Source organism: Entelurus aequoreus, linkage group LG08 (genome assembly GCF_033978785.1).
Source record: "Entelurus aequoreus isolate RoL-2023_Sb linkage group LG08, RoL_Eaeq_v1.1, whole genome shotgun sequence".
Lineage (NCBI taxonomy): Eukaryota > Metazoa > Chordata > Actinopteri > Syngnathiformes > Syngnathidae > Entelurus > Entelurus aequoreus.
Window position 1 is genome coordinate 70,593,101 of NC_084738.1, and position 16,515 is coordinate 70,609,615.

At 33.9% G+C, this 16,515-nt stretch overlaps 1 protein-coding gene across 2 annotated transcripts; it reads right to left on the reverse strand.

The window, feature by feature from the left end:
• Positions 1-802: 802 nt before the first annotated feature.
• Positions 803-15,447, reverse strand: si:dkey-21c1.4 (uncharacterized protein C17orf80 homolog). Of its 2 annotated transcripts, none has more exons than XM_062055150.1 (5): positions 14,667-15,084; positions 11,598-12,362; positions 2,117-2,215; positions 1,677-1,793; positions 803-1,598 (listed from the first exon to the last, which is right to left on the reverse strand). In XM_062055150.1, the coding sequence occupies exons 1-5, from the start codon at positions 14,743-14,745 to the stop codon at positions 1,570-1,572; spliced, it is 1,089 nt and encodes a 362-aa protein (XP_061911134.1). In that variant the 5' UTR covers positions 14,746-15,084; the 3' UTR covers positions 803-1,569. The 2 variants fall into 2 exon arrangements, with proteins under 2 accessions (XP_061911134.1, XP_061911135.1); XM_062055151.1 differs by lacking the exon at positions 14,667-15,084 and adding an exon at positions 15,211-15,447 and having other exon boundaries at positions 805-1,598.
• Positions 15,448-16,515: the final 1,068 nt, after the last annotated feature.

A 16,515-nucleotide genomic window follows, 5' to 3' on the forward strand; every position in this document is an offset into this window, starting at 1 on the left:
TATGGCAATATTGTGAAATGATCAAGTATGACACATAGAATGGATCTGCTATCCCCGTTTGAATAAAAAAATGTCATTTCAGTAGGCCTTTAAGAACCACTGCGCTAAGGTGAAAACTACACAAAAAGTCCCCTCATTCTTTGATTTATCAGTATGTGGCCCTCATTGGATGACATTTGGGCACCCCTGGTTTAAAGGCTTCTTTGGCATTACAACTAGAGCAGGCCGATATTATCGGCCGATAAATGCTTTAAAATGTAATATCGGAAATTATTGGTATCATTTTTTTAATTATTGGTATATTTTTATTTTTTATTAAATCAACATAAAAAACACAAAATACACTTACAATTAGTGCAACAACCCAAAAAACCTCCCTCCCCCCTTTCTGTTAATATTCTGGTTCCTACATTATATATCAATATATATCAATACAGTCTGCAAGGGATACAGTCCGTAAGCACACATGATTGTGCGTGCTGCTGGTCCACTAATAATACTAACCTTTAACAGTTAATTTTACTAATTTTCATGAATTACTAGTTTCTATGTAACTGTTTTTATATTGTTTTACTTTCTTTTTTATTCAAGAAAATTATTGTAATTTATTCATCTTATTTTATTTTATTTTTATTTTTTAAAAGGGCCTTATCTTCACCATACCTGGTTGTCCAAATTAGGCATAATAATGTGTTAATTCCACGACTGTATATATCGGTAATTAAGAGTTGGACAATATCGGATATCGGCAAAAAAGCCATTATCGGACATCCCTAATTACAACACACTGAAGTCCTTTTTTAATGTGGTGTGGTAAGAAGAGTTTTTAGTAGTGCATCTCTGTAGCTGCACAATTGAGAAAATGGACTTGTTTTTTGAAAGAAAGAAGTCATTTTAATTCAGTGTTGTCATTGTGCACATCAGCACGTCTTACTGTTTTGTCTGATCTGTACCATTTTTTTTTTATAAATATCTAAACAAAACAATTATAATTTTGTATATAGGAGAGAAAAAGAAAAAATAACCGGAGCAAATGTTTATTTTTTTATTATGTTGGCCAAGTGCGGTGTGGAAAAATAGACCAAAAAAAAAGGTAATTTCTTCATTTTTAGTTAAAACAGCAAAAAATAAATTCATTTTAAGTAGCAAAACAGGAGGCCCAGTTTGGCTGAGGTCTTCATTGCTATTCTGTCTGTATTCTGCTTAATGACATCCTGCAATGGGAGGGATTATGCAACCCACACAGAAAAAAAAAGAAAAAAACCTTCCGGTTCAAGAGATTGGTCAGGATAGTTTAGAAAGTGGGTTTCCAGATTGCATCAAGCTAAAAAAAAATATCCGGATTGTTCCCTTTTAATCCTCTCAGTGCATTCAAGTAACAGCAACACTGTTTGAAGTGACACTAAGCAACAGTGACACTAAGTGGAGGGTCGTGGTACTGCACACAAATCACACATGTCAACCAAAAAATACATTTTTTGAGTCCTCAAATTACATTTTGAGTAAATAATGCCAAACTTCAACAATGGAAAGGTGTCTGAAGAGGATTTTCACGGTATAATGCGTGCCTTAGTGGTACTTCCTCCAGCGGTCACGCTCTTAAAAAAAAAAAGAAGATCCAAAGTGTTAGGATGCATATTTGAAGAAGGCCAAGCGATGTGTGGGCATACACCTACTAAGATGGGGGTAGGACCAGACGTAGCTGAGCACACAGTACCCTGCCAACAGCATGGCCACGCCGCCGATGCCGCCTTTCCTCACGTGGAAGTACTTCCTGTAGTACCACCCCCAGCCTGCAGGTAGACAATGAGTAATGTACCATCTTTGAAAACATTCAGTTAAAGTGCCAATGATTGTCACACACACATACACTAGGTGTGGTGAAATTATTCTCTGCATTTGACCCATCACCTATGATCACCCCCTGGGAGGTGAGGGGAGCAGTGAGCAACAGCGGTGGCTGCGCCCGGGAATCATTTTGGTGATTTAACCCCCAATTCCAACCCTTGATGCTGAGTGCCAAGCAGGGAGGTAATGACTCCCATTTTTATAGTCTTTGGTATGTATTAGACTACACAGGTGTACCTAATGTGTCTTTTTGTGTGTTTCCATTCACCTCTCTGCATCATTTCCACCACGTCTGTCGGGCGGCTCGGGGTCCTGCAGGCCAGCCAACAGGGCAGCTCCCTCAGGGTCACCTGACCCAGGCCCCGCCCTACATTGGAGATAAGGAGCACAGAACATGTCGGCTGAAATCCCTTTTCCTGCTTTAAATTGTACATTATGTTTGGTTACCTAAAAAGGAAGTGGTTTGACGGCGCTATCCGCGGGAGAAGGGGAAAAAAATGGCTGTGCTATTCATCCAGCAGAGGGCGCTGACGCCCAAATGGATTGACTCAACATTTTCCAGCAGGAAGAGGCTTTGACAAGATGTGGTGTTGTGTAACTGTAAGTACAATACTTCATAATACTTTATGCCCGTTATTGTCGCGTCTATTAACGGAGGGGAATTATAGGGTCTATAGTAGGGATGTCCGATAATGGCTTTTTGCCGATATTGTCCAACTCTTTAATTACCGATACCGATATCAACCGATACCGATATCAACCGATATATACAGTCCTGGAATTAACACATTATTATGCCTAATTTGGACAACCAGGTATGGTGAAGATAAGGTACTTTTTAAAAAAAAGAATCAAATAAAATAAGATAAATAAATTAAAAACATTTTCTTGAATAAAAAAGAAAGTAAAACAATATAAAAACAGTTACATAGAAACTAGTAATTAATGACAATTTGTAAAATTAACTGTTAAAGGTTAGTATTATTAGTGGACCAGCAGCACGCACAATCATGTGTGCTTACGGACTGTATCCCTTGCAGACTGTATTGATATATAATGTAGGAACCAGAATATTAATAACAGAAAGAAACAACCCTTTTGGGGTTTTGGGGCGGTATAGCTCAGTTGGTAGAGCGGCCGTGCCAGCAACTTGAGGGTTGCAGGTTCGATCCCCGCTTCCGCCATCCTAGTCACTGCCGTTGTGTCCTTGGGCAAGATACTTTACCCACCTGCTCTCAGTGCCACCCACACTGGTTTAAATGTAACTTAGATATTGGGTTTCACTATGTAAAGCGCTTTGAGTCACTAGAGAAAAGCGCTATATAAAATATAATTGATTGATTGATTGATTTTGTGTGAATGAGTGTAAATGGGGTGGGTTGGTGCACTAATTGTAAGTGTATCTTGTGTTTTTTTATGTGGATTTAATTAAAAAAAACAACCAAAAAAAACGATACTAATAATAAAAAAAAATGATACCGATAATTTCCGATATTACATTTTAACGCATTTATCGGCAGACCGATATTATCGGACATCTCTAGTCTAGAGCCCCTTCTTAAATTTAATACACATTCATACTGACCTCTTTTTTTAAAGCTCACTAGGGGGGTTCCGATCTGATACGGTTATTAGCACAAAAAAAAAGAAGTACTCTGCAAAAAGTCAGTGTTCAAAAACAAGAAAAATAAATTACAAAAATTAGTTGTTTTTTTTATTTGAACTAAGCAAAATTATCTGCCGATAGAAAAATAAAATTTTGCTTCTCAAGACTTTCCAAAACAAGTAAAATTACCCTATTTTTCGGACTATAAGTCGCAGTTTTTTTCATAGTTTGGCTTATACTCAGGAGCGACTCATGTGCGAAATTATTAACGCATTAGCGTAAAATATCAAATAATATTATTTAGCTCATTCACGTAAGACAGTGGTTCTCAACCTTTTTTCAGTGATGTACCCCCTGTAGGGATGATGTTTGATAAGAAATGATCGAGTTCGAGTCTATTATCGAATCCTCTTATCGAACCGATTCCTTATCGATTCTCTTATCGAGTCCAGATAGGTTGTTGTATATGGAAAAAAAATACACAATATTTGGTTTAACAAAAGCTCACTTTTATTATATTAGAAAACAATTTAATCTAAAAAATAAATAAATATTGACTGTTACCCCCCTAAAAAAATAAAATAAAATAAATAAATATTGACTGTTGTTACCCAAAGTATATTAAGTGGGATTTTTCATAAAAACAAATATATACAGTAACACGAAAACAACCTGTCTCTGTGATCACTATAGGTGTATAAATAATAATATAGTGTTAAATAAAATCAGTCCCTTGGGCACAAAACTGAAAATAATACAGCTCTCCAAAAAGTGCACTTCTGCTGCTATTGGAACATAACTGTTTGTTATGATGCTTTGACATTTTTGCACTTTATTTCTTTATTGAAAGAAAATTCTATGAAGAGAAAAGTTGTTTGCAAATGTGGTTACAATGCTAAAAAATGAAAAGTTAAAGCTAAAAAAAGAAATACACTTTATTGAGTTAACATTAGGGATGCCGATAAATGCGTTAAAATGTAATATCGGAAATTATCGGTATCGTTTTTTTAATTATCTGTATCTTTTTTTTTGTTTTGTTTTTTTATTAAATCAACATAAAAAACACAAGATACACTTACAATTAGTGCACCAACCCAAAAAACCTCCCTCCCCCCATTTCTTTCTGTTATCAATATTCTGGTTCCTACATTATATATCAATATATATCAATACAGTCTGCAAGGGAATACAGTCCGTAAGCACACATGATTGTGCGTGCTGCTGGTCCACTAATAGTACTAACCTTTAACAGTTAATTTTACTCATTTTCATTCATTACTAGTTTCTATGTAACTGTTTTTATATTGTTTTACTTTCTTTTTTATTCAAGAAAATGTTTTTAATTTAGTTATCTTATTTTATTATTTTTTTTAAAAAAGTACCTTATCTTCACCATACATGGTTGTCCAAATTAGGCATAATAATGTGTTAATTCCACGACTGCATATATCGGTTGATATCGGTATCGGTTGGTATCGGTATCGGTAAAAAAGAGTTGGACAATATCGGATATCGGCAAAAAGCCATTATCGGACATCCCTAGTTAACATTATTTAAGATGTGATGAGCTAGGGAATTTAACAACTACACTACCCAGCATGCAACGGGAGTGACGAGCATGCGCGGTAGCCCCGAAAAGTGTTGCATGTCGTCACCCGTGAAAGTAAACGTCAAGAACTCAGCCAACACGCCTCGTCTGCATTATTTATAATTAGACAGACAACACATCTACAGTGTGATTTTGTTTTGTTTACAAGGAAAGAAAAACAAAAGTTAAAAAAGGGAGATATATGTTGTATATATATGTATGTGCTGCGGTTGCTTTAAGAACGTTGCGACAGCTGCCGTAAAGGAGGTGCGTTGCTAGCCTGGTTGCTATGTTTCCGGTTGGTGGTAAAAGTGTTCATGTGTTTGTAGTCTGCTCAAATCTCTCAGTAAAGTTATTCATTGGATTATACCTTTTGTTTTGAACTTTATTACACCTTGGAGCGCTTTTTCCGGTCCATTGTTTTCCTGCTTTCGCTATCTGCGCCTAATGACAGAGCTACATGACGTCAATTCTTGTGATGTCACGCGGAGCATTTCTGGTCGGGACGGGATTCGTTCCGAGGGATTCGAATAAAGAACCAACTATTTTCTTTACTATAGTGGTCTCGATAACGGGTACCGGTTCTCAAAAAGGGATTCGAGTCCGAGGACTCGGTTCTTTTCTTATCGAACAACTGGGAAAAGCGGTTTCGAGTATCATCCCTAACCCCCTGTGAACATTTTTTTTAATTAAAATACCCCCTAATCAGAGCAAAGCATTTTTGGTTGAAAAAAAGAGATAAAGAAGTCAAATACAGCACTATGTCATCAGTTTCTGATTTATTAAATTGTATAACAGTGCAAAATATTGCTCATTTGTAGTGGTCTTTGTTGAACTATTTGGAAAAAAAGATGTGAAAATAACTAAAAACTTGTTGAAAAATAAACAAGTGATTCAATTATAAATAAAGATTTTTACACATAGAAGTAATAATCAACTTAAAGTGCCCTCTTTGGGGATTGTAATAGAGATCCATCTGGATTCATGAACTTCATTCTAAACATTTCTTCACAAAAAACATAAATCTTTGACATCAATATTTATGGAACATTTCCGGAAAAAATCTAGCTGTCAACATTGAATATTGCATTTCTTTTCACAGTTCTTTTTGACAGACATTTTAGTGAGGGTCAAACCATCATGGCATGGGGGAAACTCTGGCTTTATGGTAATGAATGGAATAGCCTACTTGATTGGATGTTCAGTTTATGAACTTACATTCATATTTTGTTGAAGTATTATTCAATAAATATATTTATAAATGATTTTTGAATTGTTGCTATTTTTTAGAATATTTAAAAAAAATATCTCACATACCCCTTGGCATACCTTCAAGTACCCCCAGGGATACACGTACCCCCATTTGAGAACCACTGACGTAATAGACTAGACGTATAAGATGTCATGGGATTTAGCGATTAGGAGTGACAGATTGTTTGGTAAACGTATAGCATGTTCTATATGTTATAGTTATTTGAATGACTCTTACCATAATATGTTACGTTAACATACCAGTTGGTTATTTAGGCCTCATATAACGTACACCTATTCAGCCTGTTGTTCACTATTCTTTATTTATTTTAAATTGCCTTTCAAATGTCTATTCTTGGTGTTGGCTTTTATCAAATAAATGTCCCCCAAAAATGCGACTTACAGTGCGACTTATATACGTATGTTTTTTTTCCCTTCTTTATTATGCATTTTCAGCCAGTGCAACTTATACTCCGGAGCGACTTATACTCAGAAAAATACGGTAGCTAACCTCAATGAACCCAAAAATACCTTAAAATAAGTAACTTTTCTTGGTAGAAAAAAAAGACATTTAAGAATATTTTTCAACATATTGAGCAAAAATGTATTTTTTTCTACCAAGAAAAGTGCACTTGTTATTAGTGCGAATATACTTATTTTAAGGTATTTTTGGGTTCATTGAGGTTCGCTAATTTTACTTGTTTTGGAAAGTCTTGACAAGCCGAATTTTCTTGTTCTATTGGCAGATAATTTTGCTTAGTTCAGATAAAATACCTCTAATTTTTGTATTTTTTTTTTCTTGTTTTTGAACACTGACTTTTTGCAGTGCACTCGGGGTGTTCTGATCTGATACGGATATTAGCAAATAAAAATAAAAAAGAAGTATGCATGTAAAGCGTCGGATACAAGCACTCCTGCAGCGTGTTTACGTGTGCAAAGCTGGACAATAAGCACACACTTTGTCTATTTTAATCAAGTCATTTACAAAAGGTAAACGCGGCAGGCTACTAGGAGTTAGCAGCTACACAACAGCCAAGCACACAAGCTAGACATACGTGATAAGTCTCCTTTATATACTGATAAGATGACATGTGTCAATAAAGACAATTATCACATAATCTCCAAGGCAGAAGAAGCATATTTTAAAGTGCCCAGTAACAAACGTGTCCGCCTCATTCATTGTGTCGTTAACTTAACTTGATGGATTATTGTGGCCACGTGGTGTCAACAATTACAATTACCACTTTATTTCAACTTAAAAGTGTTTTTTCCATACTTACAATTGTTTTGTGTTCGACTCATTTCACTTGATCGAACCATTTATAACATTCCACACAACAAAATACTAAAAGTATTAGTACTAACCCTCACACAATCACTGATGGTGTGTCTACTTGCCATTTAGCATTGTTATTTGTGCTAATTAAAATGTACTTTTTTTAGTTTTATTTAGGATATTTCACATTTAAAAATGGCTTAAAAAATTTGGGCAGTAGGTCTTTTTAGCACTTTTATGGGTCTATAACAGGGGTGTCCAAATGTATTCCACTGAGGGCCGCACACTGAAAAATCAAAGCTTGCGGAGCCCATTTTGATATTTTTCTTAGTGTTTTTAACCTTAAGGGCTCCCCTCAAGTTGGGTCTCAGGGACCCGAAATGTTTATTTTAAAAATTAGTCACATTTATTTTTAAACAATGTAAAACATTCGTCATATTTATTTAAAAAAAAATGTAAAACTAAAGTCACATTTATTTATTTTTTATTTAAAAAAATAGTCATTTATTTACAATACATTTATTTAAATGGATTGTTCACGCCATTTTTTTTTTTAAATGTAAAAAAAATAGTCACATTTATTTATTTTTTTATGTAAAAAATTTGTCATTTATTTTGAATTATTATTCAACGCTTAAGTCTCTAGAGCAAGTTCAGGTCTATCTGTTGATACAAAGTAATGTTTTGTATGGAACAAAATGGATTGTTCACGCCATTTATGTTTTTTAAATGTAAAAAAATAGTCACATTTATTTTTTTTAAATGTAAAAAAAATAGCCACATTTATTTTTTTTTAATGTAAAAAATTAGTCATTTATTTTGAATTATTATTCAACGCTTAAGTCTCTAGAGCAAGTTCAGGTCTATCTGTTGATACAAAGTAATGTTTTGTATGGAACAAAATGGTCTGTTCACACCATTTATGTTTTTTAAATGTAAAATAATAGTCACATTTATTTTTTTTAAATGTAAAAAAAATAGTCACATTTATTTTTTTTTAATGTAAAAAATTAGTCATTTATTTTGAATTATTATTCAACGCTTAAGTCTCTAGAGCAAGTTCAGGTCTATCTGTTGATACAAAGTAATGTTTTGTATGGAACAAAATGGATTGTTCACGCCATTTATGTTTTTTAAATGTAAAAAAATAGTCACATTTATTTTTTTTAAATGTAAAAAAAATAGTCACATTTATTTTTTTTTTATGTAAAAAATTAGTCATTTATTTTGAATTATTATTCAACGCTTAAGTCTCTAGAGCAAGTCCAGGTCTATCTGTTGATACAAAGTAATGTTTTGTATGGAACAAAATGGATTGTTCACGCCATTTATGTTTTTTAAATGTAAAAAAATAGTCACATTTATTTTTTTTAAATGTAAAAAAAATAGCCACATTTATTTTTTTTTTAATGTAAAAAATTAGTCATTTATTTTGAATTATTATTCAACGCTTAAGTCTCTAGAGCAAGTTCAGGTCTATCTGTTGATACAAAGTAATGTTTTGTATGGAACAAAATGGATTGTTCACGCCATTTATGTTTTTTAAATGTAAAAAAATAGTCACATTTATTTTTTTTAAATGTAAAAAAAATAGTCACATTTATTTTTTTTTTATGTAAAAAATTAGTCATTTATTTTGAATTATTATTCAACGCTTAAGTCTCTAGAGCAAGTCCAGGTCTATCTGTTGATACAAAGTAATGTTTTGTATGGAACAAAATGGATTGTTCACGCCATTTATGTTTTTTAAATGTAAAAAAATAGTCACTTTTTTTTTTTTTAAATGTAAAAAAAATAGCCACATTTATTTTTTTTTTAATGTAAAAAATTAGTCATTTATTTTGAATTATTATTCAACGCTTAAGTCTCTAGAGCAAGTTCAGGTCTATCTGTTGATACAAAGTAATGTTTTGTATGGAACAAAATGGATTGTTCACGCCATTTATGTTTTTTAAATGTAAAAAAAGTCACATTTATTTTTTTTAAATGTAAAAAAAATAGTCACCTTTATTTTTTTTTTTATGTAAAAAATTTGTCATTTATTTTGAATTATTATTCAACGCTTAAGTCTCTAGAGCAAGTTCAGGTCTATCTGTTGATACAAAGTAATGTTTTGTATGGAACAAAATGGATTGTTCACGCCATTTATGTTTTTTAAATGTAAAAAAATAGTCACATTTCTTTTTTTTAAATGTAAAAAAAATAGTCACATTTCTTTTTTTTTATGTAAAAAATTTGTCATTTATTTTGAATTATTATTTAATGCTTAAGTCTCTAGAGCAAGTTCAGGTCTATCTGTTGATACAAAGTAATGTTTTGTATGGAACAAAATGGATTGTTCACGCCATTTATGTTTTTTAAATGTAAAAAAATAGTCACATTTATTTTTTTTTAATGTAAAAAAAATAGTCACATTTATTTTTTTTTATGTAAAAAATTTGTCATTTATTTTGAATTATTATTCAACGCTTAAGTCTCTAGAGCAAGTTCAGGTCTATCTGTTGATACAAAGTAATGTTTTGTATGGAACACAATGGATTGTTCACGCCATTTATGTTTTTTAAATGTAAAAAAATAGTCACATTTATTTTTTAAAAATGTAAAAAAAATAGCCACATTTATTTTTTTTTATGTAAAAAATTAGTCATTTATTTTGAATTATTATTCAACGCTTAAGTGTCTAGAGCAAGTTCAGGTCTATCTGTTGATACAAAGTAATGTTTTGTATGGAACAAAATGGATTGTTCACGCCATTTATGTTTTTTAAATGTAAAAAAATAGTCACATTTATTTTTTTTAAATGTAAAAAAAATAGTCACATTTTTTTTTTTTTTAATGTAAAAAATGTGTCATTTATTTTGAATTATTATTCAACGCTTAAGTCTCTAGAGCAAGTTCAGGTCTATCTGTTGATACAAAGTAATGTTTTGTATGGAACAAAATGGATTGTTCACGCCATTTATGTTTTTTAAATGTAAAAAAATAGTCACATTTATTTTTTTTAAATGTAAAAAAAATAGTCACATTTATTTATTTTTTTATGTAAAAAAAATAGTCACATTTATTTTTTTTTAATGTAAAAAATTAGTCATTTATATTGAATTATTATTCAACGCTTAAGTCTCTAGAGCAAGTTCAGGTCTATCTGTTGATACAAAGTAATGTTTTGTATGGAACAAAATGGATTGTTCACGCCATTTATGTTTTTTAAATGTAAAAAAATAGTCACATTTATTTATTTTTTTATGTAAAAAAAATAGTCACATTTATTATTTTTTTATGTAAAAATTTGTCATTTATTTTGAATTATTATTCAACGCTTAAGTCTCTAGAGCAAGTTCAGGTCTATCTGTTGATACAAAGTAATGTTTTGTATGGAACAAAATGGTCTGTTCACGCCATTTATTTTTTTTAAATAAAAAAAAAAATAGTCACATTTATTTTTTTAAAATGTAAAAAATTAGTCATTTATTTTGAATTATTATTCAGCGCTTAAGTCTCTAGAGCAGTTTCATGTTGATATAAAGTAATGTTTTGTATGCCTTTTTTGTCAAAGAAAACTGTTATTCATGGCAAAAACACCAAATATGCAACATTTTCCCCCCCAAAATATAGATTTAAAGATGATTAAAAAACGCTTGAAAGATGCGGCTTTGGGAGTCATCGTTGTAGCCTTCTAAGTCCTCTAAAACAACTTTAAAACCCTCCAATGTTTTATGTATAATGTAGTAACAGACATGTCCATAACAATATGAAACATGTACAATATTTACCCTATTTTGATCATTTTAATCATTTCCGGGACTGATTTCTTTCCACATATTGATTTCTGTTTCTACAAAAGCGCACATCCGACTTCCAGTGTGTTCCTACTCCCGGAATCAAACACGCGTGTGCGTTCCAATCATGGCAGACTTGGTTACCGACAAGGAAAACAACTATATTTTTGGACAAATGAGGATTTACAACTTTGTATTTTTGAAGCTGAATATACTGAGGATGAACTGCGGTTACAGAATAATACTAACCTGAGGAATTGTCTGTCTGCTTCCGGGACATTAACGCATCTTCAGCACCCGACGGGAGGCCTTGGAAGTGTCCCAGTGACGCCGAGGGGAGTCGGGGCCTATGGCGGAGGCCCACGTTGAGGCTGTCGACGGTGTGTGGAGGGGGCGTGGCCTGGCTCGCCTGCGAGATTAGCATGGCCTCGGAAGACGCTTGTTTGGGTGCTGCTAGCGACACACTGGCGTGACTTCTCTTTGGCTCGGGACCGTTTGTTTGGATGTGAATGGTCGGCCTGCTGCTTTTAGCTCGGCCTAACGTGCTCCCGACATGCTGCAGCGTAATCCTGGACAGACTTCCTGACTCCTTTAGAGTCTCTTTCCCTAATACGTCTCTCTTGTCCTCGCCGAGGTCTACCCTCTCTGCTTCTTTCTTTTTAGAAGCACTTGTAGCTTCAGGCTGAGCGGATCTTTGACGCTGGCTTTGCAGACCCTGGCTGGGCTTTGCTGCTTCGGCACTCTTTTTCTTTGGCTTCGAAGCAGGCGATGTTGGCTCAGACGCCTTTTTCTTTTTAGAAGTAGACGACAAGGGCGGCGTTGGCGTGACGCTGTTCTCCGGCACCTTCTTTTTGGACTCGGCGCCCTTTTTTTTGGACAAGTCTGCAGCCAGCCTGTCCGGCGTTTGAGAGGCGGCGGGGTCACGGTGGGTGGAAGACGGCTTGGGCGCAGCCTTGCAGTGTGGAAGGTGGCTCTTTAACCTTTTGTAGGACTTCCCACAGAATGGACACGCCTCTATTCGGGAAAAGGACATATTAGTCATGTTCAGAATCAGAAATACTTTATTAATCCCCGAGGGGAAATGAAAAATTTCAGCACAATCCCATTCAAGAGTAGACAAACATTACAGGGAGACAGAACAGGATCAAACATTACAGGGAGACAGAACAGGATCGCTGACGGGTCTCCCAACTTCCGGCGCCCCTTTTGTTGTTGACGCTTTTGATTGATTGATTGGAACTTGTATTAGTAGATTGCACAGTACAGTACATATTCCGTACAATTGACCACTAAATGGTAACACCCCAATAAGTTTTCTACTTGTTTAAGTCGGGGTCCACGTTAATCAATTCATGGTACAAATATATACTATCAGCATAATACAGTCATCACACAAGTTATTGAATTATTTACAATCCGGGAGGTGGGGGTTAGGTGGGGTTGGATATGTACAGCGAGCAGAGAACATAGTGAGCTCAGATAGCATAAGAACAAGTATATAGAACAAGGGTGTTAGTCTCGGGTTGTAGCTGGGGCTGCAACAACTAATCGATTAAAATCGATTATAAAAATAGTTGGCGATTAATTTAGTCATCGATTCGTTGGATCTATGCCATGCGCAGAGGCTACTTTATTTTTTAAATTTTTTATAAACCTTTATTTATAAACTTCAACATTTACAAACAGCTGAGAAACAATAATCAAAATAAGTATGGTGCCAGTATGCTGTTTTTTTCCAATAAAATACTGGAAAGGATAGAAATGTAGTTTGTCTCTTTAATCCGATTATTAATCGATTAATCGAAGTAATAATTTTCATTTCATTTCATTTTTATTTATCTCCTTCATTGATGTGCATCTTTGATAGACAATTGTACCACAATTATTCAGTTACACACCAATGCCTGAGAAGGAGCAGGATGAAGAAAAATCGTATATTTTCCTGCCCCCTTCAACATAATACATAGTCTTACTTAATGATATATGAACCAACAATTACATCCAAATATAACCAAAACAAAACAAAACAAAAAAACCACACAAAAAAACTTCATGAAGTACAAACCGAACAAAAAAACAAAATAAGTAATATACACTACCGTTCAAAAGTTTGGGGTCACATTGAAATGTCCTTATTTTTGAAGGAAAAGCACTGTACTTTTCAATGAAGATAACTTTAAGCTAGTCTTAACTTTAAAGAAATACACTCTATACATTGCTAATGTGGTAAATGACTATTCTAGCAGCAAATATCTGGTTTTTGGTGCAATATCTACATAGGTGTATAGAGGCCCATTTCCAGCAACTATCACTCCAGTGTTCTAATGGTACAATGTGTTTGCTCATTGGCTCAGAAGGCTAATTGATGATTAGAAAACCCTTGTGCCATCATGTTCACACATCTGAAAACAGTTTAGCTCGTTACAGAAGCTACAAAACTGACCTTCCTTTGAGCAGATTGAGTTTCTGGAGCATCACATTTGTGGGGTCAATTAAACGCTCAAAATGGCCAGAAAAAGAGAACTTTCATCTGAAACTCGACAGTCTATTCTTGTTCTTAGAAATGAAGGCTATTCCACAAAATTGTTTGGGTGACCCCAAACTTTTGAACGGTAGTGTACACCTCACGGGATGATACAAAACAAATACAAAACCAGGCAAAATATAAGTTAAATAATAAATATAAAGCAAAATGTAAACACTTATGGCTGTCCATATGATTTTATTGTTCTGTCTTTATATATTTTTTTCAATTGGAATATATTTTTACAATCTTTTGTCTCATTGTAAAGAGAATTCCATAGTTGAACCCCCACCACTGATATGCACATTTGTTTTAAAGTTGTCCTTGAATACTGATGTTGGAAATGACCTTTTTCTTCTATGCTCTTCATTCTCAGAAGTGATGACAAACATTTTTTGTAAATTTGCTGGTAATGTTTTGCTTTTAGCCTTAAACATGACACATAATGTCTGTAACTTTACTAGCTCCTGTAATTTCAATAAACCCGAATTAATGAATAATATGTTAGTGTGTTCTAAGTAATCTACTTTATCAAGGTGTTCTTTGGCCGCCCTGGCTTACGTTTTCCCGGTGGTGTCCATCTTAACGCTGCCTTTGGTATCCTCTCGTTGTCCGGTTTTCGAAAATAGCTAGCCAGGCTATAGACTATATAGTATATACCGCATGTTATTTTTGTACAACAACAACTTCAGCTGTCGAACGTTATAAGGTACAAATTCAACAAGTACAACATTAGCACGGACGGTATAGCCAAGTTGTGGTTAAGAAGGTGGATTTTTGTTCCTTATATTTACCAGAAACGAAGTGATCCGAACACACGACCCGGGACTTTGGGGGACTCCAGTGAGAACCGTCCTCGTTTTCCCGAGCCATTTGTCTCGTCTCTGTGGGCTTTTATCACGCTTTGGCAGAACAAAATACAACCTTTGTTTTCCCTGTTTCCAGTTGTGGTTAGCACAACCAAAAACAACACAGTTTTTCGGCATTTTGGAGGCAGAATGACGGGTTTTACCAGCGTAGGTCGACAGGTTAAAGAGTAATGGCAACGGTTTGTTTTCAACGCCAGTCTGGTTGCTATGGCTCGAAGAACCCGTATGTAGCTCAGTTGCCCGGATGTCGGCCCTCACCTATAGGATGGATTACGTTTGACCTAAGTGTATGGATAGCATAAAAAGGGTCTGCCTTTTGGCACATTTCATATAATTCACGTTAATTAAGCTTCCAGTTCTCTGTTCTTGCACGTTTATGACTTTAAAAAAAAAACACATTTCTGTGGCACTTCTACGTAAAGTGTAGAGTTAGTTAGGTCACGTGACACAACTAGTGTTTTCAACTTACCGAGGCTCATTGCGCACGCACCACTGAGAAAACAGCAAAACAAAAAATTAGTCGGCTAACGTAATATATATATATATTTTTGGTAAATTAATTACACATCGCATATGTTAATTAGATATTAATTGCGAGGGTGACGTTTTAAAACGTGCATCATTCCAGACAGGCGTCCTCGGTCATGTACTGACAGGCGGCTCCAAGGACCCTCTCGAGTTTTTTTTTTAGTAGGCCCGCCAGAAGCCTGAGCGAAAATAGTCAAATTCGGACTAAAGCGCGGCTGGGTAAAACGTCTTAAGTATTTTTTTTTAAGATGCGGATTATTAAGTGGATTGTTCACGCCACTTTATGACGCCCATCGACGAGAATGTTGTGGGTGTGACGCGACATCAGCTGAGATGAGTCACTCAGGCGCACTTCCGGTTTCGTGTTAAAAGTTTTCCGCACAACAAAATAAAAAAATAAAAAGCGCTTTCGCGCAAATGCAATCAAATGAAATCAGAGATTGGGATTTATGGCTTTTTCAAGGTAGTCGGATCTTAAAAAGACTAACTCGTTATTAGTCCTTTTTTTTAACTGTTTTTATTTTATTTTGAAACACAATAATCATCATTACAAGAAAAGAAGTGGATCAGTATAATTTAAATGTACACATATTACTGTATTGGTAAGAATTGCTCTGAAATATTAATTGTATTTATTTTAGTTTTTACTGTAAATATTAGTAATATAGTAATATTACGATTTTCTCTAACTTTAAACACCTCTGTAGCATTTTAATAATTCTGATAAAAATACAAAAACAAGTATAAAGTGTATATATGTATGTATAAATAATATTATAATAAAAATGTAAATACAAAATGTTACTACCCTACCTGGTGTGTACGCTTGACCTACATCAGAACAATGAACCATTAAAGTGAATCCGAATAAAAAAGTGCCTAAATAAAATTATTTATTTTATTTTTTAAATAAAGTTATTGTATCTGCACGTGCATAAAAACGGCTCCCAAATAAATCGCTCACAACAATGAGTAATACATGAATATACATGCATATATATATATATATAATACATTAACAATATATTTTTTTACATTAGCTGCAAAAAAATATATAATAAAATATTAAAAAACTGGCAGCTCAATCACCAGGATTTTACAGTAAAAGCAGTTTTTTTTTTACATCATATAAAAAAATGGAATACTGTAAATAGAATGGAATGGAGAAACAACACCACTGTTTTTAGCGGTAACATTTTTTTTTTTTTTTTACTGTAAAGTCTTGTTTTAATGTTTTTTTTTTTTA